This window comes from Triticum urartu, chromosome 4, assembly GCF_003073215.2.
Source record: "Triticum urartu cultivar G1812 chromosome 4, Tu2.1, whole genome shotgun sequence".
Classification (NCBI taxonomy): Eukaryota; Viridiplantae; Streptophyta; class Magnoliopsida; order Poales; family Poaceae; genus Triticum; species Triticum urartu.
The window spans coordinates 517726753-517750861 of NC_053025.1; the positions used below are offsets into that span (position 1 = coordinate 517726753).

At 45.2% G+C, this 24109-nt stretch overlaps 5 protein-coding genes across 7 annotated transcripts; 2 read left to right on the plus strand and 3 right to left on the minus strand.

Annotated features, from left to right (window-relative positions):
* The first annotated feature begins 816 nt into the window (after positions 1-816).
* Positions 817-4780, plus strand: LOC125552389 (protein NRT1/ PTR FAMILY 8.3-like). Its single transcript, XM_048715923.1, has 5 exons — positions 817-992; positions 1483-1582; positions 2128-2345; positions 2610-3166; positions 3663-4780. Exons 1-5 carry the CDS (start codon positions 942-944, stop codon positions 4480-4482), a joined length of 1746 nt encoding a protein of 581 aa, XP_048571880.1. The 5' UTR covers positions 817-941; the 3' UTR covers positions 4483-4780.
* A 591-nt stretch (positions 4781-5371) lies between these two features.
* LOC125552391 (protein NRT1/ PTR FAMILY 8.3-like) lies at positions 5372-8870 on the plus strand. Of its 3 annotated transcripts, XM_048715928.1 has the most exons (6): positions 5372-5566; positions 5881-5980; positions 6467-6684; positions 6915-7461; positions 7617-7696; positions 7925-8870. In XM_048715928.1, exons 1-6 carry the CDS (start codon positions 5492-5494, stop codon positions 8726-8728), a joined length of 1824 nt encoding a protein of 607 aa, XP_048571885.1. In that variant the 5' UTR covers positions 5372-5491; the 3' UTR covers positions 8729-8870. The 3 variants fall into 3 exon arrangements, with proteins under 3 accessions (XP_048571885.1, XP_048571882.1, XP_048571884.1); XM_048715925.1 differs by lacking the exon at positions 7617-7696 and having other exon boundaries at positions 5376-5566; positions 5878-5980; positions 6915-7471; positions 7912-8870; XM_048715927.1 differs by lacking the exon at positions 7617-7696 and having other exon boundaries at positions 5376-5566; positions 6915-7471; positions 7912-8870.
* Positions 8871-9023: 153 nt separating this feature from the next.
* Positions 9024-11927, minus strand: LOC125552390 (pentatricopeptide repeat-containing protein At4g37170-like). The gene has a single exon (XM_048715924.1). The coding sequence runs from the start codon at positions 11442-11444 to the stop codon at positions 9558-9560; it is 1887 nt and encodes a 628-aa protein (XP_048571881.1). The 5' UTR covers positions 11445-11927; the 3' UTR covers positions 9024-9557.
* A 142-nt stretch (positions 11928-12069) lies between these two features.
* LOC125552393 (protein GID8 homolog) lies at positions 12070-19157 on the minus strand. The gene is made up of 5 exons (XM_048715930.1): positions 18718-19157; positions 18521-18627; positions 14600-14731; positions 14297-14453; positions 12070-12463 (listed from the first exon to the last, which is right to left on the minus strand). Exons 1-5 carry the CDS (start codon positions 18935-18937, stop codon positions 12342-12344), a joined length of 738 nt encoding a protein of 245 aa, XP_048571887.1. The 5' UTR covers positions 18938-19157; the 3' UTR covers positions 12070-12341.
* Positions 19158-22370: 3213 nt separating this feature from the next.
* On the minus strand, positions 22371-24109 carry LOC125552392 (F-box/LRR-repeat protein At2g43260-like). The gene is made up of 2 exons (XM_048715929.1): positions 23949-24109; positions 22371-23838 (listed from the first exon to the last, which is right to left on the minus strand). Exon 2 carries the CDS (start codon positions 23794-23796, stop codon positions 22579-22581), a length of 1218 nt encoding a protein of 405 aa, XP_048571886.1. The 5' UTR covers positions 23797-23838; positions 23949-24109; the 3' UTR covers positions 22371-22578.

A 24109-nucleotide genomic window follows, 5' to 3' on the forward strand; every position in this document is an offset into this window, starting at 1 on the left:
AAATCAAATAGATTAAAGCATATAATAACAGTAGGCTTTCAGCATTCATGCATCAGATATACTCCCTCCCTTTCTGAATATAAATCTTTGTAGAGATTTCACTATAGATCACATACGAATGTATCTAGATGCATTTTATAGTATAGATTCACTCATTTTACTTCGTATGTGGTTCATAATGAAATCTCTTCAGAGCCTTATATTTAGCAACAGAGGGAGTACTACTAATACAAAGTTTGAGAGTGTACAAATGTATCTATCACAATGCTACTGCTTTGCATTGGACAAACCTCGGTTATTTCTTTCAGTTAACACCTCAAAGTTTGAGACGGTAAATTTGACAAATTTGACCTATAGACGAAATCAAATCACAGAATGAACTGTCCGTCAAACTATTTCACGCAGCTGACCCGTGACGCCTAGCTCTCAGGCGCTGCACTAGTGCAACGCCCGGGAGCTAGGCGCTGCACTGTATAGTGTGGCGCCTAGCTCTCAGGCGCTGCACACTGCTTTAGTAATTTTCGGGTATGACGCTGGCCGTGTAGCGTCTATTTGTGAGGCGTTGCACAGTGTAGTGTGGCGCCGTCGTGGCGGGTGCTACACAAAAGGGTCAGGCGTGTGAAATAGTTTCACGGGCAGTTCATTCCGTGATTTGATTTCGTCTATAGGTCAGATTTGTCAAATTAGCCGTTTGAGATACTCCCTTACAGAACAGGACAGAGATGGAGCAGCGGAAGGGGATGGCGTGCTGTAGCTGTACTACCTGACAGAGACATTCCAGTGTTCTACGCCCACTACGGTGATACATAAATAAATAAATAAATACAAGGGCCTGACAGCGAAAGACCACAATAAGCACTCACTTCTCCACCTCCGGTCAACCCAGCACAATACTTGTTGAATAGCTGATTCGGTCTCCGCGACGGAGACCCTCCATCTCCATGGACGCAGCACAAGAGACGAGATTGCTGCTCCAAGAGGATGGGGATCAGGAAAAGTTTACTGCTTTTTTCTTCTTCTTTTCTGAAATTCCACTGCACAAACTGCATACAACAGTTCATCCTAAGGCAGTTGTAGGCTTGTAGCCTGTAGAATTCAACTTTTCTTCTATGTATGTATCTGGTCGCCCCTTCTTTTTGCTTGAGAGACTAAGAGTGAGCTGATCAATCCTTCCTCCTCTTGGGTTGGGTCCAAACTGAAACTGGAGACAGCAAGATGGGATTGGATGCTATCTCCTGACCTCTGCTTCATTGATGCTGAAAATTTGACTGATGCACAGTACTTTTTCGTATGCATAGTAGTAATATTTTACTCCTTAGTTGGAGTTAATGTTTCTCACAGGAATTTAGTACGAAATTGCTATATAATCCCTTCTATTTGTCCATGTTAGGTAAATCAAGGGATGCAGCTTGGTGCCCCCTTTTCAGTATGTCCTTAGGTGGTTAAGACTGAGTCTGAGTGCTGCTATTTCTTAATTAGCAGGATGCAAGTCTTTACACAGGTGATGGGTCCGTTGACATCAAAGGCCGTCCCGCAACAAGGTGCGACACAGGCAATTGGCGAGCATGCGTCTTCATCCTAGGTAATATATATACAGGGGTGTTCATACACGGTTTGGACTGTTTGATCCATTTCAGCTAGCACTGACCATAGTTGCAGTTTTACAAAAGTTTTGAAGAATAATCAAATTGAGTGCCAAATTGCTTCCTTATGTCGGCCTTTTACATGGTTTGCTAAAATCCATGTTGAATGACGTCTCACACAAATTTTGGCAAAGTAGTTGTTCACTGACGAAACTCCTTACTTTTTCATAACAAATAATTACTGCACCAGCGGGCTATTTTCCTTAGTATGCACATCCCCAATACATGTTCTTTTCTGGACGATTAAACATTTGAAGTATTTGGTGCTGCCTGTAAGTTAGTATAATAGTATGCCGGCTTCTAAAAATTTGAATTTTATCGGAATTAGAAGATCCTTTATTTAGAGATATATGGTACGAATCTGTTTTAGCTTGCCTAGCACACTATTAGCCATGTGGTACAAAGCATTTGGGGACTCTTGTGCATATTTTGTATATACAGCAATGAGCTTTGGCAAGTTCCAATGATACTAGTCTGGTGACAGGAAATGAGTGTTGTGAGCGTCTGGCCTACTATGGAATTGCAAAAAACCTAGTCACTTATCTCAAAGTAAAGCTTCATCAAGGCAATCTTGAAGCTGCAAGAAATGTTACCACTTGGCAAGGGACATGCTATCTCTCTCCCCTCATTGGGGCCATCCTAGCAGATTCTTATTGGGGAAAGTACTGGACTATTGCTGTTTTCTCATCAATTTATTTCATCGTAAGTACAAGATAAAGTTAACCAAACTTTTGTCTACCTCCTTTATTCCATAAGGCTCCATCCTGGCATAGAACAATGTTGCACATTCAACTTGGTAATTTCTGAGTAGTTTAACATTTGAAGCCAAAATATTTTTACTTTTAAGTAAATATAATGAACATGTCGGCCTTGTTATATACAGTTTGATTTTAGTGAACCATCGATCCGTGTATCTCAATGTCTTCGATCACCCATATTAATCATGTATTCCTTTTTTCCCTGAAGGGCCTGGCTGTTTTAATGCTTTCAGCATCACTTCCAGCACTTCAACCACCTTCATGTTTAGGAACTGTTTGTCCAGAAGCAAGCTTACTTCAGAATGGCACATTTTTCCTAGGTCTCTATATGATTGCCCTAGGGACTGGAGGTATTAAACCATGTGTGTCATCCTTTGGGGCTGATCAATTTGATGACAGTGATCCAACAGAGAGAGTAAAGCAGGGTTCCTTCTTCAACTGGTTCTATTTCTGCATAAATATCGGTGCACTCGTATCAGGCACTGTTATTGTTTGGATACAAGATAACTCGGGTTGGGGAATAGGATTTGCCATTCCTACTGTATTTATGGCATTGGCTATTGCAAGCTTCTTTTCAGCTTCAGATATGTATAGATTTCAGAAACCTGGTGGGAGTCCACTCACAAGAGTGTGTCAGGTCGTTGTCTCAGCATTCCGTAAGTGGCATGTTGAATTGCCACATGACACTGCTCTTTTATATGAAGTTGATGGTCAAAATTCAGCAATAGAGGGAAGCAGAAAGCTGGAGCACACAAGTGAACTTGAGTAATTATCTTCCTTATGCTGCATCATTGCCTTACTTTTATGTCAATGTATTAATACAACAACAAAAGGTACTTGCGGTATTAATGAAGGCACTGAATTGCGACACAGCCTTCAGTAAGACTTATTTTCGAAAAGGTCCTTCAGTAAGGTTTCAATTTGATGCTTGTGCAAACTAAATATATGCAATAAAAATGGTATGAGTAGAGCCAAGCAATCATACTATATGCATCACAGTAGTTCCCGCGTGGGTACTAGGTACATAATACAATAGAAGCAGAGTTATTACTGCTGGTATCAATAATGTGTGCAACACATGTTCATAAGTCCTTCCCGGATATTTTATTTACAAGTATAAAAATGTTAACGTTATATAACTAAGATTTCAGGATAGGGCTGGACTGTCACTTTTTTTTATCCAGTGTATTATTTCTGTAGGCAACTCTTATCTTTGTTGTATAATGACTGTTATAACATTTCATCAATCTGTCTTGTATAGATTCCTTGACAAGGCTGCCATCATCTCATCTACTGATGCCAAGAGTGACCTCTTTACAAACCCATGGAGGCTATGCACAGTCACCCAAGTGGAAGAACTGAAGATCCTAGTAAGAATGTTCCCGGTCTGGGCAACTACTATCATATTCAATGCGGTGTACGCTCAGAACTCCTCCATGTTCCTAGAGCAGGGAATGGTTCTCGACAAGCGGGTCGGGTCTTTTAATGTTCCTCCTGCGTCCCTCTCGAGCTTTGACGTGATCAGTGTCATGATCTGGGTTCCACTTTATGACCGTGTTCTCATACCTATAGCCAGAAAGTTCACTGGAAGAGAAAAGGGTTTCTCGGAACTACAACGGATTGGCATTGGATTGGTGCTGTCCATTATTGCAATGGTGTCTGCAGCTTTTGTTGAGTTGAAGCGCTTGGAGATTGCCGCGTCTGAAGGTCTTATCCATGAGAAGGCTGTGGTTCCGATGAGCATTCTTTGGCAAATACCGCAGTATTTCTTTGTTGGTGCTGCCGAGGTTTTCACTAATATAGGTCAGCTTGAGTTCTTCTATGATCAGGCCCCAGATGCCATGAGGAGTTTATGTGCTGCATTTGCGCTCGTCACGGTCTCAGCGGGGAGCTATTTAAGCTCGTTCATACTGACCATGGTGTCGTATGTTACAACTCGAGGTGGAGATCCTGGATGGATCCCGGATAACCTGAATGAAGGCCATCTTGACCGGTTCTTCTGGTTGATTGCAGGGATCAGCTTTGTGAATTTGCTGGTTTACATCAGTTGTGCGATGAAATACAAATATAAGAATGTGTGATGGTTTCTCCAAAAAAATGTGTGATGGGCATACCTACTGTGGAATAAGTTCTTGTGATTTCAGATTCCATATTCATGGGAGCAGTTCATTGTATAGACCAAGACATCACATGAGCTGCCCTTCTCAGAAAGTCCTCAAGAAAAGGACTTCAATTCTTCTAGTGATGTATATTTTAGACAAATTATTACTTTGGTGAGTGTGTTTTGTATGAAGTTTGTAACACCAGAGTTATACAAAGACAATTTTGTACATGCACATTTAATACTTTCCTGTTCAAAAGCATCCTGTTATTCCTTAAAGCGACCCGTAAAGATTTGTTTTCTGAAATTTATGCGTTGCACATGCATGTAAGTGCTAACACTGCAACTGAGAAATCGAGAAGCTCTAGAACCAAAATCAAAGATATACTAGTACAGTATAAATTCTCTATTGCTGTTGCTTTACCATTTCTTGCAAACTCTCTGTAATATGGTAATACTAGAAAAGACACGTGCACACAATTTAATCTTTCAAAAGAGCAGATACATTGTGCAAAGGTAATAATAGCAGCTAGTACAAATTTGGAGGGCATTTCCCTAATAACAGCACGAGAAGGACAATCTCTCTGGGTTATCTTTTTATGCAAGGGCAATCTTTTCGGGTGAGCTACTGGCTTGGTTCATGACAAACACCAACGTACCAGGTTCAGGGCCAGGCCAGGCACCTCACTAAAAAAAGTCTAAAAAAACTAAAAAACAAAATATGTCTCAAAAAATTAAAAAAAAACTAAATGATTCTAAAAAATAGTCTAAAAAAACTAAAAAACATCTAAACAAAAACTACTAGTAGCTCTAAGCTCCCTCACAGAAGAAAAAAAGTAGTAGCTCTAACCTCAAGCACTCGAGGAGTCAGGCAGGACTCGGAGGTCAAACCCAGCCCAAATAGGCAAATACAATACTGCCCTCCCTCTACCCAGTTTCCTGATTTGCTCCTGCCGATTCGATCTCCGCGACGGCGACCCGCCGTCTCCATGGACGCGGCAGAGGAGAGGAGACTGCTGGTCCAAGGGGACGGGGATCACGAGCCGCTCCTCCTTCCTTCCCAGGTAGTATAAAATCCACTGCTTTTTTCCTCTTCTTCTCTGAATTTTCGTTACGCAGAGCCACAGGAAGACCACAGCTTCATCCTAGCCAGTTCTATCCTGCTGGTCACCCACCCTCTTCTTTTCTCTGGAATGAGAGGAGAGCAAGTTGACAAATCCTCCACCCTCCTGGGTTCAAACTGAAACCGGAGACAGGCTGACGCGCGGCACTGCCCAGCAGTGATACTACTATCTGTACATGTTGGAGAAATTATGGGATGCAACCCGGTATGTCCTTGGGTGGTCTGGTCTGAGTGCTGCCATTTCTTGATTAGCAGGATGCAAGTGTTTACACAGGGGATGGATCCGTCGACATCAAAGGCCGTCCTGCGACGAGGCGCGCCACGGGCAACTGGCGAGCCTGCTTCTTCATCCTAGGTACGTAATTGGGTGACACAATATAGGAGCCTCTGTACACGGTTTGTGCTGGTTCATCCAATTCGGCTGGCACTGGCTGGCCATAGCTGCATTCTTGCAAAAAGTTTTGCAGAAAAAAATCAAATTGAGTGCCAAATTATGCTTCTCTGTGCCAAATTGAGTGCCATATCGCGCCAAATTTTGCTCAAGAGCTCCTTGCAGTCTCATAGCAGATCATTACTGTAGTGGTGAGCTATTTTGCTTAGTTAGCACATCCCTCAATCCATTTTTAATGAATGGTTAAACATTTGACCTATTGGGTACTGCTTGTTAGTAATAATAGTATGCCAGTTTATATCTTGCAGCTTCAAGAAGCCTTTATTTAGAGCTAAATGGTACCAGACAATTTTAACTAGCCTAAAAACTATTGATCATATGGCATAAAACATTTTTGAGGCTTTTGTGCATGATGTTTGGCAATTTCCAATGATGCTAGTCTGGTGACAGGAACTGAGTGTTGTGAGCGTCTGGCCTACTATGGAATTGCAACAAACCTAGTTACTTATCTGAAAATAAAGCTTCATCAAGGCAATCTTGAAGCTGCAAGAAATGTTATCACTTGGCAAGGGACATGCTATCTGACTACCCTCGTTGGAGCCATCCTAGCAGATTCTTATTGGGGAAAGTACTGGACTATTGCTGTTTTCTCATCGATTTATTTCATTGTAAGTATAAGATAAAGCAACCCAAACTTTTCTCTTCTTCCTTTGTTCCATAATGCTCCATCCTGGTATATGAATCCATGTACTTGAATCAAAAGATCTTTTACTTTTGAACAACTATAATGAGCATGTGGGTTTTGTTATATTCAGGTTTATTCTAATGATCCATCTATCCGTCCATCTCAATATCTTCAATCATCCATTTTAATCATGTGTCGCCCTTTTTGCTGAAGGGTCTGGCTGGTTTAACGATTTCAGCATCACTTCCAGCACTTCAACCACCTTCATGTTTAGGATCTGTCTGTCCAGAACCAAGCCTACTTCAGAATGGCACATTTTTCCTGGGTCTCTATATGATTGCCCTAGGAACTGGAGGCATTAAACCTTGTGTGTCATCCTTTGGAGCGGATCAATTTGATGACAGTGATCCGACAGAGAGAGTAAAGCAGGGTTCCTTCTTCAACTGGTTCTATTTCTGCATAAATGTCGGTGCACTCTTATCAGGCACTGTTATTGTTTGGATACAAGATAACTCAGGTTGGGGAATAGGATTTGCCATTCCTACTGTATTTATGGCATTGGCTATTGCAAGCTTCTTTTCAGCCTCAAATATGTACAGATTTCAGAAACCCGGTGGGAGTCCAATTACAAGAGTGTGCCAGGTTGTTGTCGCAGCATTCCGTAAGTGGCATATCGAGTTGCCACTCGATGCATCTCTTCTGTATGAGGTTGATAGTCAAAATTCAGCAATAGAGGGAAGCCGGAAGCTGGAGCACACAAGTGAACTTGAGTAATGATCCTTATCCTGCATCTTTGCTTTACTTTTAGTGTCATCTGTCGATGTATTTATGAAACAACACAGGTTACTTACACTACCAATGTAGACACTGAAGTATGACACAACCTTTAGTAAGGTTTCAATTTGAGGTTTGCAGAAAATGAATACCTAAATGCAACAAAAGGAATATGGATAGGGGGCGTCCATGCCAAAATGTATGGCCTTAGTTCATGGTGGGTACTGGGTACATAATACAATAGGAGTATAATGAGTGCTACTGGTGTGGTAGGGCTCAATCTGATATAACTTCAGGATAAGGATGGACTATTGCTTTTCAATGTGATACTTGTCTTTCTCCCGGTGTATTACTTTTGTAGGTAGATTTCGTGTTAGTGCAAAACTACTTTGCTGTATGACTGTTAAAAAATTCCATCGATTTCCCTTTTGTACAGATTCCTTGACAAGGCTGCCATCATCTCATCTACTGATGCCAAGAGTGACTTTTCTGCAAACCCATGGAGGCTATGCACTGTCACCCAAGTGGAAGAACTGAAGATCCTTGTAAGAATGTTCCCGGTTTGGGCTACTACTATCATATTCAGCGCGGTATTTGCTCAGAGCTCCGTATTCGTGGAGCAGGGAATGGTTCTTGACAAACGGGTTGGATCTTTCGATATTCCTCCGGCATCCCTATTTACTTTCAATGGAATCAGTGTCATGATCTGGATTGCAATTTATGACCGCGTCCTCATACCCATAGCTAGAAAGTTCACTGGAAGGGAAAAGGGTTTCTCTGAGCTACAGCGAATGGGCATTGGATTAGCCCTGTCCATTGCGACAATGGTATCTGCAGCTCTTGTTGAGTTGAAGCGCTTAGAGATTGCCAGGACTGAGGGTCTCATCCATGAGAATGTTGCTGTTCCAATGAGCATTCTTTGGCAAATACCACAGTATTGCTTTGCTGGTGCTGCCGAGATTTTCACCGCTATAGGTCAAGTCGAGTTCTTCTACAGTCAGGCCCCAGATGCCATGAGGAGCTTATGTGCTGCATTAGCACTTGTTACGGTCACGGTGGGAAGCTATTTAAGCTCAATCATATTGACCTTGGTGTCATACCTTACAACTCAAGGAGGAGATGCAGGATGGATCCCGGATAATTTGAACGAAGGCCATCTTGACCGGTTCTTTTGGTTGATGGCAGGGATCAGCTTTGTAAATTTGCTGGTTTACATTGGTTGCGCAATGAGATACAAATATAAGAATTCGTGATGGTTATAGTTACTGTAAAAATCAGCTTTCTGCACTTTCAGATTCCATATTCATGGAGGCAATGCATTGTATAGACTAAACTGAGAGCTACCCTCCTCAGCAAGTTTTCAAGAAAAGACTTACAATTGGGTTTCTCTTGCAATTCTTCTAGTGATTTTTTTATACTTTGGTGGTTCGGTTTTGTATGAAATGAGTACCATGAGAGTTATACCTTTCAAAGCATCACGTTATTCACAGATGTACTGATAATTGTGGGTAGCGTGCTCATGTAAGAGGGAAACTTTGCATATCGGAAATTTAGAGCATCCACAATTCTGAAATTAAACCCAACTTTATGAAGTATAATTTCCTTCTGATTTGCCAAACAAAGACAGGGTTATTGTTGGTTGATCATTTCTAGCAAACCAGTTGTACAAAATGCTCATCTTTACAAGATATGTTATAATACAAGAAAGCAAACATGTACGTATATAACTTAGCCTTTGAACAGAGCAGAAAAATTGTCCAAGGTATCGGAGCTACAAACTTTGGAGGCCATTTTCCTAATAGCAGCTTCATAAGGAGTCTTGGAGCCTGGATTGCAATAACCTCATGTGACACCAGAAGTCTCATGAGCCTAGGAGGTAAACCTGCCTCCTAGGAGGATGTAAATTCCCTCTCTTTCCAATGCAATGAAACGTAAAGGCCATTTGGGTTTTCTCGAAAAAATAACCTCATGTGACACCAGCTGCTAAATCAATAGATGATGCACATCGACTTTAGCCATGAAAAAATGGATAATAGTTGCCCATATATCAGAAGTCAAACCTACCCACATATGCAGCATAGATTACCAATAGTCTCTGCAAGAACAAACCCCGTTCTTGAAGTGATGAAATATATTCGAGTCCCTTACGATGATCTCTCTCTGAGCAATCTGCGATATGAGCTTAATAGCAGTGTGACAGTCCCCACATATCCGCAGATTCTTGAAAACCTTGATAGGGGAACCCTCAGGAGTGGCAATGATCCCAAATGCAACAGCAAGTCGTTCGCTGTGGTAGCCAATGTCATGCTCCTTCTGCTCATCTTCAACATCATGGAGAACAAATCCGGTGTCCGCTACATACCCTTCTTCCCTCATTTTCCCATAAAGCTTTTTCAGAAGGGCATAGATTTCTTCAGTTCGAGGATGTGACTTATCACCGACCAGAAATACGTGCACCCTTCTTCCAACTTCAATCCAACTTGACGCCGGCATTTTCGTTATGCCCTTTGCATCCATGATCTTTCTTACACCCTCAACTTCATCAAACAGACCGACCGATGCATAAGTATTAGCTAGAGTAACATAGGTCGCAGGATTTTCAGGTTCTATTTCGAACAATGCTTCCGCTGCCCGCCTAGCTAAGCGGACATTCTTGTGAATCCTGCAGCCACCAAGCAAGGATGCCCACAGGAACTTGTTAGGCTTGACAGCCATCTTGTTGATCATCTCCTCTGCCCGTTCAAACTGACCTGATCGGCTGAGTAGATCGATCACGCAAGCATAATGATCAGCGGTGTGTGCAATGCCATACGTATCCTTTATAAAATGGAAGACCTCCAGACCTTTGTCGACCAGACCAGCATGAGCACAAGCAGAGAGAACACCAACGAACGTGACATGATCAGGCCTAATTCCTGACCTCAAGAACATGTCGAAGTAGCGAAACGCCTCCTCTGGCTGACCATTCTGCGCATAGCCAGAGATCATTGCCGTCCACGACACCAGGTCTGCCTTTGGCATCCCCTCGAATACAAGCACCACACTGGCCATGTCCCCGCACTTGGAGTACATGTGCAGGAGCGCGCTCTCTGCAAAGCACGAGTCGCCGATGCTGCTCTTTGACATTCGGCCATGCACCTGCCTCCCGAGGCTCTCGACGGCGAGCTCAGCGCAAGCACGCAGAACCCCCGCGTACGTGAACTCATTCGGTCGAACACCTCTGGCTCTCAGCATCTGGAGGAACAGCCTGAATCCTTCCCCGGCGCGCCCGGCGTCAAAGTACCTCTCCACCATCGCCGTCCAGGAGACGACGTCCCGGACCAGCATCCCATCGAACACCCTCCTGGCATCGTCCAACCGGCCGCACTTGGCGTACATGTCCACCAGCGCGCTCCACATGACGGCATCGCCCGCGCCGATCCCTCTCCTGGCCACGTGGCAGTGCAGCTCCCTGCCCGCGCGGGCGCACCGGGCGGCGGTGGCGGCAGCGAGCGCGCTGGACGCGGTGAACTGGTTGTCGGCGTCGGCGCTCCCGGGCTCCCCCTGCATCCGGCGGTAGAGCGCGAGCGCGTCGAGGGGCCGGCCGTGGCGGGAGTAGGCGGAGACGATGGCGGACCAGGAGAACTGGTCCCTGTGGGGCATTCGGTCGAACAGCGCGCGCGCGGAGGCGAGGTGGCGCGGCGAGCGGCAGAGCGCGGCGACGAGGGTGTTGTAGGAGCAGCGGTCGGGGCTCGGGGCGGAGGAGAGGAGGGCGAGGGCGTCGGGGAGGGAGGCGGCGTTGGAGGAGAGGAGGTGGAGGAGGCGGTTGGAGAGCAGCGTGGAGGGCGGGAGCGAGGCGGCGGCCGCGGCGAGCGCGCGCGCGGCCGGGGCGTGGGCGGCGTCGGCGCGGAGCAGCGGGAGGAGGCGGTCGATGGCGTCGTGGAGCTGCGACGCGGTGGTGACCGAGAAGGTCGGGGGCTTGGTCCTCATGGATGAGTAGTGGCAATGGCGTCGGCATGCATGGTGGCGGCAGCGAGACTGCACTGCAGTTGCGTCTAGCTCTCCGTAGAGGACGGCAGTGAGGATCGCAGCGCCCTACCAACTGTCCAAAACTTGTTTCAAATATACCCAAATGATAAATGATAAGAGTCACAAGTGTGGCACAGCGCCCTACGAACTATCCAAAACTTGTTTCAAATATACCCAAATGATAAGGATCACAAGTGTGGCACGAGTGACGTTTTTAGAATTAAAATTGTCATAAAAAAATCAAAAAAACTAAAACTTGCATTCAAAACCAAAAGTTGTCGTGCTTCACAACTAAAGTTGTCATCCTCAGGTAACTAAACTTGTCATAAAAAAACATCAGGTCAAAATTTCTTCATGCCACACGTGTTACACTTATCAGGGTCCTTCAAATAAGATACTCCCTCGGTTTGAAAATGTGCGACGTCTGACTTTCAACGGTTTTTGGTACAGATTCGAATATTAGTATGATTTTTCACTTATGGTATTCCTATGAAACCAGTAAAATTAATAACACTAGCATTCTTCTGTACAGTAGGCAAGCTGAACTTGATGCCTTGCTTTGGATCATTCCAGCAGAACACATGAATGGTGTGCAACACATTATCGCCAATAATTCAACAACACATAGTTTGTAAACAACAATCAAATGCAACATTTATCTCTGTTTTCAAAAAAAATGACAAGAACAACCTATACAACAGGAGAGAGCAGGATCATCTATCTGGTGTTTTTTTTTTGCATTAAGCTAGAACATTGATGAAACGAACAACAGACCTACGACAGATAGTGTACATGCAGACATGGCTGCTGCTGGTGCCTAAGCTCCATAGTCAACACTCCAACACTTTGGACAGCAGCTCATATTGCTGGATCTTCCAGTGCGGCGGTGGATAAGTTGTTGATTCGAGGATATGCCGCCTTTTCGTTCAGCTGGTTTTGAGTCCAAATCAACATCTTCAACAGACTGGGGAGCTTTGGATCTGTTATATGCAACAAACATAAGGATCAAGGACTTTCGATTGAAGCAAGTTTGAAAGAGCAGACACAAAAGGCAAAACTTTCATTCTGTTAACCTTGAAATTCATGTTTTTTTCAATGGCACATTCTCAAAATGATTATCAAGCAGCAGCCCTATGCAATAATTTGACTCATGCTTATCAGTATTTCTTACTTATATCACCAATCACATATGATCAGCTTAAGCGTTACCAGTATTGAGCATGGCCATGTCTGCTTATATTTATATGTAGTTATGTGACATTCTGGCAAAATTCAGTATTAGCTTTGCTTTGAGGTACAAAATGAGAATAAATGCATCATGTTTCTATCCATTGTTCTAGATAGGGTATACACTTGTGTCATGTGGGGGCGTACGTATAGGAGACGTACAACCAGAGAGAGGAGGCCAGCGGACAGGGGGTGTCCAAATTAGTATCAATTAGTATCAGGTTTGGAAACGGAAGGGTTTTTTGTCCCGAAGAAGGTTTTCCCTACTGTTCCTAAAACAAGTAGGAGTCTGTTTCTATTTCTACTAGGAGTCGTCATGTAACTTGACTATTTATATTGCCTCCCTGTGGAGGAACGAATCAAGCAAGAAAAAACACAACTTGGTTACCCTGCGCCTTGTGCGCCTCTCCTCTTCCCTGCCACGGGGCGACGAGGCTTCAAGCCTCGTCCTCCCGTAGAGCACAGCTACAACCTACGATCAACTCCCAACGCTCCTAATTCCCAAGCATCTGACAATTTGGCATCTGACGGCTGTGCAACATTACAAGCATTACTATGATGGCAAGCATCGGGAACTTTCGTTTGAGGTCGGCGAATGGGCTTGGTTGCGTTTGCAGCGCCGTCCAGCAGCGTTCCTTGGATCTGCTGCCAAGGGAAAGCTCGCACCTAAGTACTTTGGTCCCTACAAAGTCCTCGCCAAAATTGATTCCGTTGCCTACCGTTTGGAGCTTCCACCCCGCGCCCGCATCCATGATGTTTTCCATGTGGGTGTTCTGAAGAAATACCAAGGCCCTCCTCCAGATGCTCCACCGGTGCTGCCAGCCATCTTCCAAGGCCGTGTTCAGCCAACACCTACCAAGGCGCTGCGTGCACGACTGTTCAGGGGTATGCAACAGGTTCTCATCCATTGGGAGGGCCAACCGGCGTCTGATGCTTCATGGGAGGATGTTCCAGCCTTCAAAGAACGCTATCCAAGCTTCCAGCTCGAGGACGAGCTGTTTCAGAATGGAGGGGGAGATGTCATGTGGGGGCGTACGTATAGGAGACGTACAACCAGAGAGAGGAGGCCAGCGGACAGGGGGTGTCCAAATTAGTATCAATCAGTATCAGGTTTGGAAACGGAAGGGTTTTTTGTCCCAAAGAAGGTTTTCCCTACTGTTCCTAAAACAAGTAGGAGTCTGTTTCTATTTCTACTAGGAGTCGTCATGTAACTTGACTATTTATATTGCCTCCCTGTGGAGGAACGAATCAAGCAAGAAAAAACACAACTTGGTTACCCTGCGCCTTGTGCGCCTCTCCTCTTCCCTGCCACGGGGCGACGAGGCTTCAAGCCTCGTCCTCCCGTAGAGCACAGCTACAACCTACGATCAACTCCCAACGCTCCTAATTCCCAAGCATCTGACAATTTGTTAGTTTCAGATTCTTTTACCAAAAGGCAGCATATTCTAAAATAAGATATTTGATATCAGTTGTTCATATGTCACATGGATGCAGGTACACCTCAGTCTCACTAAATCATGAAATAGACAAACGGATAAATATTAGGCATCACAAGTACACAACATTCACATCCTCATGCTACTGACCTTTCTCGTGACTTTGGCTTGTGAGAATGGCAGCGTTAACTTCACTTGCCGTCTTTAAGCGTTGAGAAACGTCCAACAGTTCACCATATGGGCAATTTTTTACATCTTCAAAAACCAACAGTGCTACAGTTTTCTCTATTTCCTCCAGAAAGGTTTGCTGCAACATTTCAATAACGAAAAATAATGTCACGACATGGTCTTAATATCAGTGGTATTGCCAAGAAATATTAGTGCGTAGTGATTAATATAGATTGGTTTGAACTCTTGAGTCCTAACTAAAGTAATAGAGACACTACAACTCACATTTTCTTCGCCTCTTGGTGCAAGTTCTTCTTGAGCAAACTCCAAAGCTTCATTTATCTTCCCCGCACGAATCAACTCTATTAATTTTTGCTGCTGGAGATGGAAGTATAATTCGGGATTTGTATCCAGAATCTGCATATCAAAATTGAAACCAGGACAAGAAGTCAAAATCTAATTAAGGCAAGCTTTATAGAGTAATCACTTCAAAATATACACATGGGTGCGGCCACACCCAATTGTGAAAAATGCACAATAAAAACCCTACACCGCCAGCGCTCCGCAAGGCGCTGAAATCCATGGCGCTTTTGGTGCCGTGGATGATCTGGAAGCATAGGAACGCGTGCGTTTTTGACCATGTGAGCCCATCGCTCAATGAGCTTGTCGACAGGATCAAGGACGAGGCCCGATGTTGGGCAAAGGCCGGGGCTCAAGGGCTCAGGGTCGTTTTGCCATCATCCTGGGATGTCCACTGATCATCTGACAACTGTGTAAACCTGCCTCCTAGGAGGATGTAAATTCCCTTTCTTTCCAATGCAATGAAACGCAAAGGCCATTTGGGTTTTCTCAAAAAAAAACCTACACCGGTTTTATATTACCACAGAACTTCCCTCAGAAGTATACACAAGATAGCATCCTATTGGATAAAAAAAAACAGAGCAGGAGTGGTCTTCTAGCTACCAACCAAAGATTTAATTTCTGGTACAAAAGAGCTAACTTCTAATGAGAAAAACAAACATGGTTCAAAGAGAAACCTCATAACTCACACATTATTGGGTTAACACTCTGCTCCACTGTACTACAGGGTATTTATGAGAAGATGAGAAATCAGCTGCCACCTCATCAATCACCAGAATTGGGTTAAACAATGGTGAACCCAAAGTTTACAACTAATCAATGCCATGCCATATGCTAGTCTGATTGCAATTGTTCTGCTTAAAGTACCAGGTTCTAAGCTTTGCTCTAGCCTACGACATGATTGTAGCTAACACCCTCTTTAGAAAGAGAGAATCACATCTAGTGACTTTTAGTAGTGGCCAACACTCTAGCCAGATTGATTTCATCCTCTCAAGAAGGAGAAGATGCCTTAAGCTTTGCTCTAGCCTACGACATGATTGTAGCTAACACCCCCTTTAGAAAGAGAGAATCACATCTGGTGACTTTTAGTAGTGGCCAACACTCTAGCCAGATTGATTTCATCCTCTCGAGAAGAGAAAATAGGCGTGTGTGCCTAGACTGTAAGGTGATACCTGGAGAGAGTGTTGTACCCCAGCATAAGTTGGTGGTTGCTGACTTCCGCTTTCGGATTCGTGTCCAGCGGGATAAGCGTGCCAAAGTCGCTAGAACGAAGTGGTGGAAGCTCAAGGGGGGGGGGGGGGGGGGGGTCGGGGGGTCAGGGGGGGGGGGGGGGGGGGGGGGGGGGGGGGGGGGGGGGAGCTCAGGCGTTCAAGGAGAGGGTCATTAAGGAGGGCCCTTGAGAGGAAGGAGGCGATGCAGACAATGTGTGGATGAAGATGGCGACTTGCATTCGTAAGGTGGCCTCGGAGGAGTTTGGAGTGTCCAGGGGAAGGAGAAGCGAAGATAAGGATACTTGGTGGTGGAATGATGATGTCCACAAGGCGATTAAAGAGAAGAAAGATTGCTTCAGACGCCTATACTTGGATAGGAGTGCAGACAACATAGAGAAGTACAAGATGGCAAAGAAGGCCGCAAAGCGAGCTGTTAGTGAAGCAAGGGGTCGGGCATATGAGGACCTCTACAACGGTTAGGCACGAAGGAAGGCGAAAGGGACATCTATAAGATGGCCAAGATCCGAGAGAGGAAGACGAGGGATATTGGCCAAGTCAAATGCATCAAGGACGAAGCAGGCCAACTCTTGGTGAAGGACGAGGAGATTAAGCATAGATGGCGGGAGTACTTTGACAAGTTGTTCAATGGGGAGAATGAGAGTTCTACCATTGAACTGGACGACTCCTTTGATGAGACCAGCATGTGTTTTGTGCGGCGAATCCAGGAGTCTAAGGTCAAGGAGGCTTTAAAAAGGATGACAGGAGGCAAGGCGATGGGCCCTGATTGTATCCCCATTGAGGTGTGGAAAGGTCTTGGGGACATAGCGATACTATGGCTAACCAAGCTTTTCAACCTCATTTTTCGGGCAAACAAGATGCCAGAAGAATGGAGACGGAGTATATTAGTACCAATCTTCAAGAACAAGGAGGATGTTCAGAGTTGTACTAATTACCATGGAATTAAGCTGATGAGCCATACAATGAAGCTATGGGAGAGAGTCATTGAGCACCGCTTAAGAAGAATGACAACCGTGACCAAAAATCAATTTGGTTTCATGCCTGGGAGGTCGACCATGGAAGCCATTTTCTTGGTACGACTACTTATGGAGAGATATAGGGAGCAAAAGAAGGACTTGCATATGGTGTTCATTGACTTGGAGAAGGCCTATGATAAGATACCGCGGAATGTCATGTGGTGGGCCTTGGAGAAACACAAAGTCCTAGCAAAGTACATTACTCTCATAAGGACATGTACGATAATGTTGTGACAAGTGTTCGAACAAATGATGTCGACACTGATGACTTCCCGATTAAGATAGGACTGCATCAGGGGTCGGCTTTGAGCCCTTATCTTTTTGCATTGGTGATGGATGAGGTCACAAGGGATATACAAGGAGATATCCCATGGTGTATGCTCTTTGCGGATGATATGGTGCTAGTTGACGATAGTCGGACGGGGGTAAATAGGAAGTTAGAGTTATTGAGACAAACCTTGGAATTGAAAGGGTTTAGGCTTAGTAGAACTAAAACCAAGTACATGATGTGCGGTTTCAGTACTAGTAGGTGTGAGGAGGAGGAGGTTAGCCTTAATGGCCAGATGGTACCTCGGAAGGACACCTTTTGATATTTGGGGTCAATGCTGCAGGAGGATGGGGGTATTGATGAAGATGTCAACTATCGAATCAAAGCCGGATGGATGAAGTGGCGCCAAGCTTCTGGCATTCTCTGTGGCAAGAGAGTGCCACAAAAGCTAAAAGGCAACTTCTACAGGACAGCGGTTCGACCCGCAATGTTGGCGCTGAGTGTTAGCCGACTAAAAGGCAACATGTTTAACAGTTAGGTGTGGCGGAGATGTGTATGTTGAGATGGATGTGTGGCCACACGAGGAAGGATCGAGTCCGGAATGATGATATACGAGATAGAGTTGGGGTAGCACCAATTGAAGAGAAGCTTGTCCAACATCGTCTGAGATGGTTTGGGCATATTCAGCGCAGGCCTCCAGAAGCTCCAATGCATAGCGGACGGCTAAAACGTGCGGAAAGTGTCAAGAGGGGGCGGGGTAGACCGAATTTGACATGGGAGGAGTCCGTTAAGAGAGACCTAAAGGATTGGAGTATCACCAAAGAGCTAGCTATGGACAGGGGTGCGTGGAAGCTTGATATCCATGTGCCGGAGCCATGAGTTGGTTGCGAGATCTTGTGGGTTTCACCTCTAGCCTACCCCGACTTGTTTGGGACTAAAGGCTTTGTTGTTGTTGTTGTTGTTGTTGTTGTTAAAGTACCAGGTTCTAAGTTCCAACCATGAAACTGACATACAGTTTTAGGGTTATATGAGAAAATTGTGCAATCCGTTCAGTTGGAAGCTCCCTTCTCTTCTTTGTACAATTAGTTGTATCCAAAAATCCAAACAAAGACTGGTAATCTGAAGAGCAATAAGTTTCTAGTTCAAAATATATTAGTTAATTCAAATTGCCTGGCATATTTCCATATTGTTCGCATTGTCAGCTACCACAAGGTCCTCATATATACAGCGAAATATCAGGACAGCAGGACCATTATCGTCCTCATCCATCCTAACTTTCCTGACAGTCCAATTTCCAAATCCAAACTAAAATTGCGAGGCGACAGAACCGAACCGTGGGGTTAAGATCGTTGATCTTCTCGATTGCCTCCTGGACATTCCCTGACTGAACCGCCTTTTTCACCTCCATCCGATCCGTGATGGTGGCCAGGTCGATGTCCGCTGCAAACAAAACCGCAGAAACGCCGATTCAGTGTCCACATACCCCGAGCATCACGAGAGATGAATGATTCTCGACTCGTGGGACGGTACGTTGGGTGCCGGACTCGACGCGGAACTTGTCGGCGGCGTCGACGAAGCCCTCGGTGACGAGGAAGTTCATGACGAGGCGGTTCATGTCCTCCTTGCGGATCTTGACGTCGCGGAGCTTGCGCTCCCACTCGTCGCGCGTCACCACCTTCTTGGAGGTCGCCATGGAGGCGGGGGAGTCGATGGAGTCCAGGTCGCGCAGGACGATGCGGGAGAGGAACATCAGATGCGGGGCTGAGGGCGGGAACGGGGTGCTGTCCGCGCCGGTCACGCCTTCGCCATCCGCCAGCGGCCTCGACGGGGGGTGGCTCAGGGGGGCTAGGGTTTCGCGGCGGAGAGGCTGGTGGATTGGAAGACCTGGGGAAGCAGAAGAGTGTGGTCGAGGTCGAGGTCGGGGCCGGTGGAACGAGGGATGGGAGCTGTGGGGAGAGTAGTTCTTTGTTTTCTTAAGCAACCTAGCGAATTTCCTAAAAAAGACAATTCTCCAGGGTAGCAACCAAACACAAGCCAGGCACTTTTCAGGCACGCTCCAGGCCAGGCATTTTTCAACGAGGACACAATCCAAACACACAACAACCGTCAATATATAAAGGGAAAGGGGAAATGTACTCCTCCTTCGGATTATTTAGGCGTATAAGCTTTTGGCATGGAAATTAAGTCATGCTAAATCACCAAGCCAGCCCACCGAAGCACCGTCGAAGCACGGATGAAGGACGTCAGCTTATTAAGCATGGCAAATCAAACATTTTTTATGGCAAATTGAGTGTAATCCGCCTAAAAAACGTTTGAGTTTCCATGCTTAAAAATGCTCGCGACACATAATTTATCATAAAAAACATTTTGTTTGCCATGCTCAAAAGTCTAACGTCAGTTTTTTAGCATTTTCAAATATATATATGGTCACTGTTTTATTAGAACTAAACATATCCTTGTTGGTTTCATCTATTTCAACACACATGTTCACGAATTAGAAAAAATAATCCTACCACTATTTCGGTTAAGAAATCCCTTGGTTAGGAAAAACCCTTAACCTCACAGGAAGGAGAATGTACCACTGTTTCGGTTCTCAATAGACATCGTGTACTTTAGCATAGGCCATCGACAGATTTCAGCCGCAAGATCTTCATACATGTACCTTAACATCGGCCATCCATTTGATCTTTCTAACAAATGGACCCTCACAACCGTTTATATCATTACATATTGCAAAAGAATATTCATTTCTTAAGTGAAAGCACCATTCTCATGAAGTACAAAGTTTTTGCAAGGGAAAAAAGCATAGTAAGAAAGTTTAAATCCATTGTAGAAATATATTTTTATTGATCAACTGATCCATCATGGAAAACATGAAGACCAAAAAAATAATCAAGAGTTAAAAACACTAGCAGCACAGACAAGCTACGGCATGTGATCAAATCATCAAATCAAACTCACATTACAGACAAAAATCCTCTGAAAAGAACAAAAATTCAACCATGCTTTCCTTCACAGCCATGAGATCAAAATCCAAAGCTCGACATCGTCCAGGCACTGTGCTGGCAGAGTTGGCCTCTAGCTTCCCTCATGCCAAATTCGTATTTTGACTCAAACGACTCTGAAACACACGCAATATACTAATAGTCTCCATCAACATATCCGAAAATGTGTTCAGATTTGAGTCCAAGGAGTTACAATTTAAGATAACAACTCGATATTCCAGTGCATGAATACTAGTCATGGTAAGTAACACTGCCACAATTTCACTCCACTGTAACTAGTAACTACGGAGTACATCAATGGTGTGAAGATGCATGGCATTATGGAAGCAACAAGTTAAGTTCAACAGTTAGGGCATCACTTCCAAATGCATAGCGGCATTTCTCCAAATCCAGCACTAAGCTACTGATCATTGAACACAATATAATACTCCCTTTGTATCAAAATATAAAACGTTTTTTGATACTCTCTTTGTATCAAAAAACGTCTTATATTTTGATACAGAGGGAGTACTATGTTCTCAGCTGTAAGTAGATACTACCATTACTATTGTTCTTTTGCAAACTGCAGTCAACATACCTGAAATCTTTTCATACAAGACAACTTTCATGCATGCCAGTGTTCAGTTTTCAACAATGCCTATGATGCCAACAATGCATGAATGAATCTGGTGCAAACATCAGCAAGATAACTCGGCATACAAAAAAAAATCAAAACTATAGAAGATGAATCACCAACATGTGGTCAAGAAGGAGCGTATATGCCTTTCTCTGCATATAACACTAACGGTACACAAAATTAGGAGCAGCTTATAGGACAATCACCTCAACAATGAGACAAAAACAACATAGTAGCATCAGCTCCAGATCACAATCTAAAACTGCACGACTGTTTTTTTTTTCTTCAGAGCATAATGATGATACCCTAAATTCCGGCAACGAAAACAGTACATAGCAATAATGATTATATAATACTTACTATGTTCTCAGCTGTAAGTAAATACTACCATAACTAATGTTCTTTTGGATATTGCAGTCAACATGCCTAAAATCTTTTCATACCAGAAACAAGTTCAATAAAAGCCATCATGGCCTGCAACCATCCAATATGATGCACAAGCCTTTCGAAACCATGTCCAGACCACATGCAATTCGTTCACAATTCATGCAATGGAAATTTTGTAATTTCCAACATATAGTGTACTGAAGCATAATAGAACTCACCATCATCATTTCCCAAAAATGTGTTAAGATTTGAGTCCAAGGAGTTATAGTTTAAGATAACAACCCCATATTCCAGTTCATGAATACTAGTCATGGACTCATGGTATGTAACACTGCCACAGTTCTACTCCACTGTAACTAGTAACTACATCAATGGTGCGAAGATGCACGGCATTATGTAAGCAACAGTTTAAGTTCAACAGTTGGGCATCACTTCCAAATGTATAGCGATCTTTCTCCAAATCCAGCACTAAGCTACTGATCATTGAACACAATATAATACTCCTATGTTCTCAGCTGTAAGTAAATACTACTCCCTCCGTCCGAAAATACTTGTCATCAAAATGTATAAATAGGGATGTATCTAGAACTAAAATATGTCTAGATACATCTCCGTTTATCCATTTTGATGACAAGTATTTCCGGACGGAGGGAGTACCATAACTAATGTTCTTTTGTCTATTGCAGTCAACATGCCTAAAATCTTTTCATACAACACAATTTTCATGCATGACAGTGTTCAGTTTTCAACAATGCCTACGATGCCAACAAAGCATGAATGAATCTGGTGCAAACATCAGCAAGATAACTCACCAGACAAAAATTCAAAAATATAGAAGATGAATAACCACCATTTAATCAACAAGGTGCATATATGCTTTTCTCCGAATGTAACACTAACGGTAGACACAATTAGGAGCAGCTTATAGAACAATCACCTCAACAATAGTACAAAAACAACATAGTAGCATCGGCTCCAGATCAAAATCTACAACTGCAACCACTAAAAAAATACTTCAGAGCATAATTATGATACCCTAAATTCCAGCAGTGAAAACAGTACATAGCAACGGTATCCGTATCACAAACAAGTTCGATAACAACAATCATGACATGCAGGTATATCATCCGATATGATGCCCAAGCCATTCGAAATCATGTTCAGAACACATCCAATTCGTTCAAAATCCATGTTATGGAAAACATGCAATATCCAACATACATTGTACTGAGACATAACACGATATAATTGCACAGACTACAAGAAACCCCTGCTGTCGTATTAAAAGAGAAAGAAGGAATCAATATCTGTGAACCTCTGTAACCGCTGCGCGAATCATGAATGGGGCAAACTGTTCAAATAGGTCAAACTGATCAGAAGAAGCTAATCAGTTTGGGTTTCATCACCAGCGATTGCAGTATCCGAGCCATCAGCGAACTCGACCTCGGAGAACCATTCACAGGCACCATCATTCCGCTGCATCTGAAGGAAGTCATGGAGGACAAGGCTTTCTTTGAGCATATGTGGAGTAACTCTGGTGCCCCCAGCAGAGCAGTCAACAGGCCCCAGCGATTTACCCGTCTTATCACAATGCAACACCTTGTCAGAGACTTCCTCCGGCACCAGCATATCCCCCTCCTGGTACAGGACAATCGGACAAGGTGGCAACGGTATAGGTTGATAAGCAAGCTTGAAGGACAGCTTAACCCAGTACTTCCAGACCCAGCGCATCTCCTTGTAGTCATCCATGAACCAAACCGCCAAGTTCTTTGCGAATTGGGGCGAGCAGAACATGACAAGCTTGCCCTCCATCTCAAACAGCTGCGTGTGGTCGTCCTTGGTCAGCATCGCCTGCGCGGGAGGAGAGATCCGCCTGAATGACTCAGCAGCCTGGTCGAACACCAGTATGTGGCCCCCTTGGCTCAGTTGCGGCGACCAGTGCAGGCTGCCATGGAGAAGGACGGGCGGCGATGTGCAAGAGCGCTCCAGCCCTCCCATCAGCCCGGCGCCCACTTCAGCCGACGACGTGCGAAGGTCGATGCTCCTGGCCTGCGGGGATCCCACCGTGAGGACGTAGTAGGTGTGCGACATCTGGAGGCCCAGGCCCCCAGCCTCGTGGTACAGCACCCGGTACTCCCCGGAAGCGGCGTGCTGGTAGAACCCCAGGACATCTCGGCCATCCTGAAGCAGCAGCGGCAGGCGGGCGCCTTGGCGCGTGGCAGGGTTGCAGACGAAGAAGGACCTGTGGAAGCTGAGGAGGAGCAGGCCGTCGCACGAGCCGTGGACCATGAGTGCGCCGTCGGCGAAGGGGCGGGGCGGGGGCACCCTCTGGATGACCCGCAGGACCGTCCGGCGCTTGTTGGTGGCGAGGTCGACGGCCTGGAGGCAGCCGCCGACGCCGTAGGTGAAGACGAGGGCCTGCCGTGGCTGGAAGGAGTGGTGCCTGCGGATGAAGGCGGGGTCGGTGGCGAGGTCGCGCCAGGCCTTGCAGGCGGCGCGGGAGCGGAGGAGGTGCTTGGGCGGCAGGCGGGCGAGGATCTCCGGGATCATGTCCTCGGGGAGGCCGTCGGAGGAGCCTCGCTCGGTCTCCCCCGTCGCCATGGGACGGGACGGGAGGGGGCGATGTCGGAGGGGTTCGCGAACCTGCAAAAATTCCCCAGATCCGGATGAGCAAGCGAGGGATAGTTGGAACTTGGAACCCCAGTACGTGAAGCCGCAATCGAGTCGGGAATGGCGGGTGCGAGCGGACTCACCTGTTCTTTGATTTCCGTTGGTCTCTCTGGCCGCGGACTCGACCCGCTCGGCTCAAGAACTTGCGAAACGACCCTTTCGGCCGTTGGAAGAAGAAGAAAGGGGGGATGGAAACGCTGCCGTGCGGGAATTGCCGGATTGGGGATTCTAGAGGGTTCCTGCT

Excerpts from the sequence above, each read along its gene's own strand:
- LOC125552389 (XM_048715923.1), top strand. The coding sequence starts at position 942 with ATGGACGCAGCACAAGAGACGAGATTGCTGCTCCAAGAGGATGGGGAT. Across the intron at positions 1,583-2,127 it reads AGCATGCGTCTTCATCCTAG|GAAATGAGTGTTGTGAGCGT; the intron begins GTAATATATATA and ends GTCTGGTGACAG. Across the intron at positions 3,167-3,662 it reads GAGCACACAAGTGAACTTGA|ATTCCTTGACAAGGCTGCCA; the intron begins GTAATTATCTTC and ends TGTCTTGTATAG.
- LOC125552391 (XM_048715928.1), top strand. The coding sequence starts at position 5,492 with ATGGACGCGGCAGAGGAGAGGAGACTGCTGGTCCAAGGGGACGGGGAT. Across the intron at positions 5,567-5,880 it reads CGCTCCTCCTTCCTTCCCAG|GATGCAAGTGTTTACACAGG; the intron begins GTAGTATAAAAT and ends CTTGATTAGCAG. Across the intron at positions 5,981-6,466 it reads AGCCTGCTTCTTCATCCTAG|GAACTGAGTGTTGTGAGCGT; the intron begins GTACGTAATTGG and ends GTCTGGTGACAG.
- LOC125552390 (XM_048715924.1), bottom strand. The coding sequence starts at position 11,444 with ATGAGGACCAAGCCCCCGACCTTCTCGGTCACCACCGCGTCGCAGCTC.
- LOC125552393 (XM_048715930.1), bottom strand. The coding sequence starts at position 18,937 with ATGTTCCTCTCCCGCATCGTCCTGCGCGACCTGGACTCCATCGACTCC. Across the intron at positions 18,628-18,717 it reads CGTCGAGTCCGGCACCCAAC|CGGACATCGACCTGGCCACC; the intron begins GTACCGTCCCAC and ends TTTTGTTTGCAG. Across the intron at positions 12,464-14,296 it reads AAGCCAAAGTCACGAGAAAG|ATCCAAAGCTCCCCAGTCTG; the intron begins GTCAGTAGCATG and ends TGCATATAACAG.
- LOC125552392 (XM_048715929.1), bottom strand. The coding sequence starts at position 23,796 with ATGGCGACGGGGGAGACCGAGCGAGGCTCCTCCGACGGCCTCCCCGAG.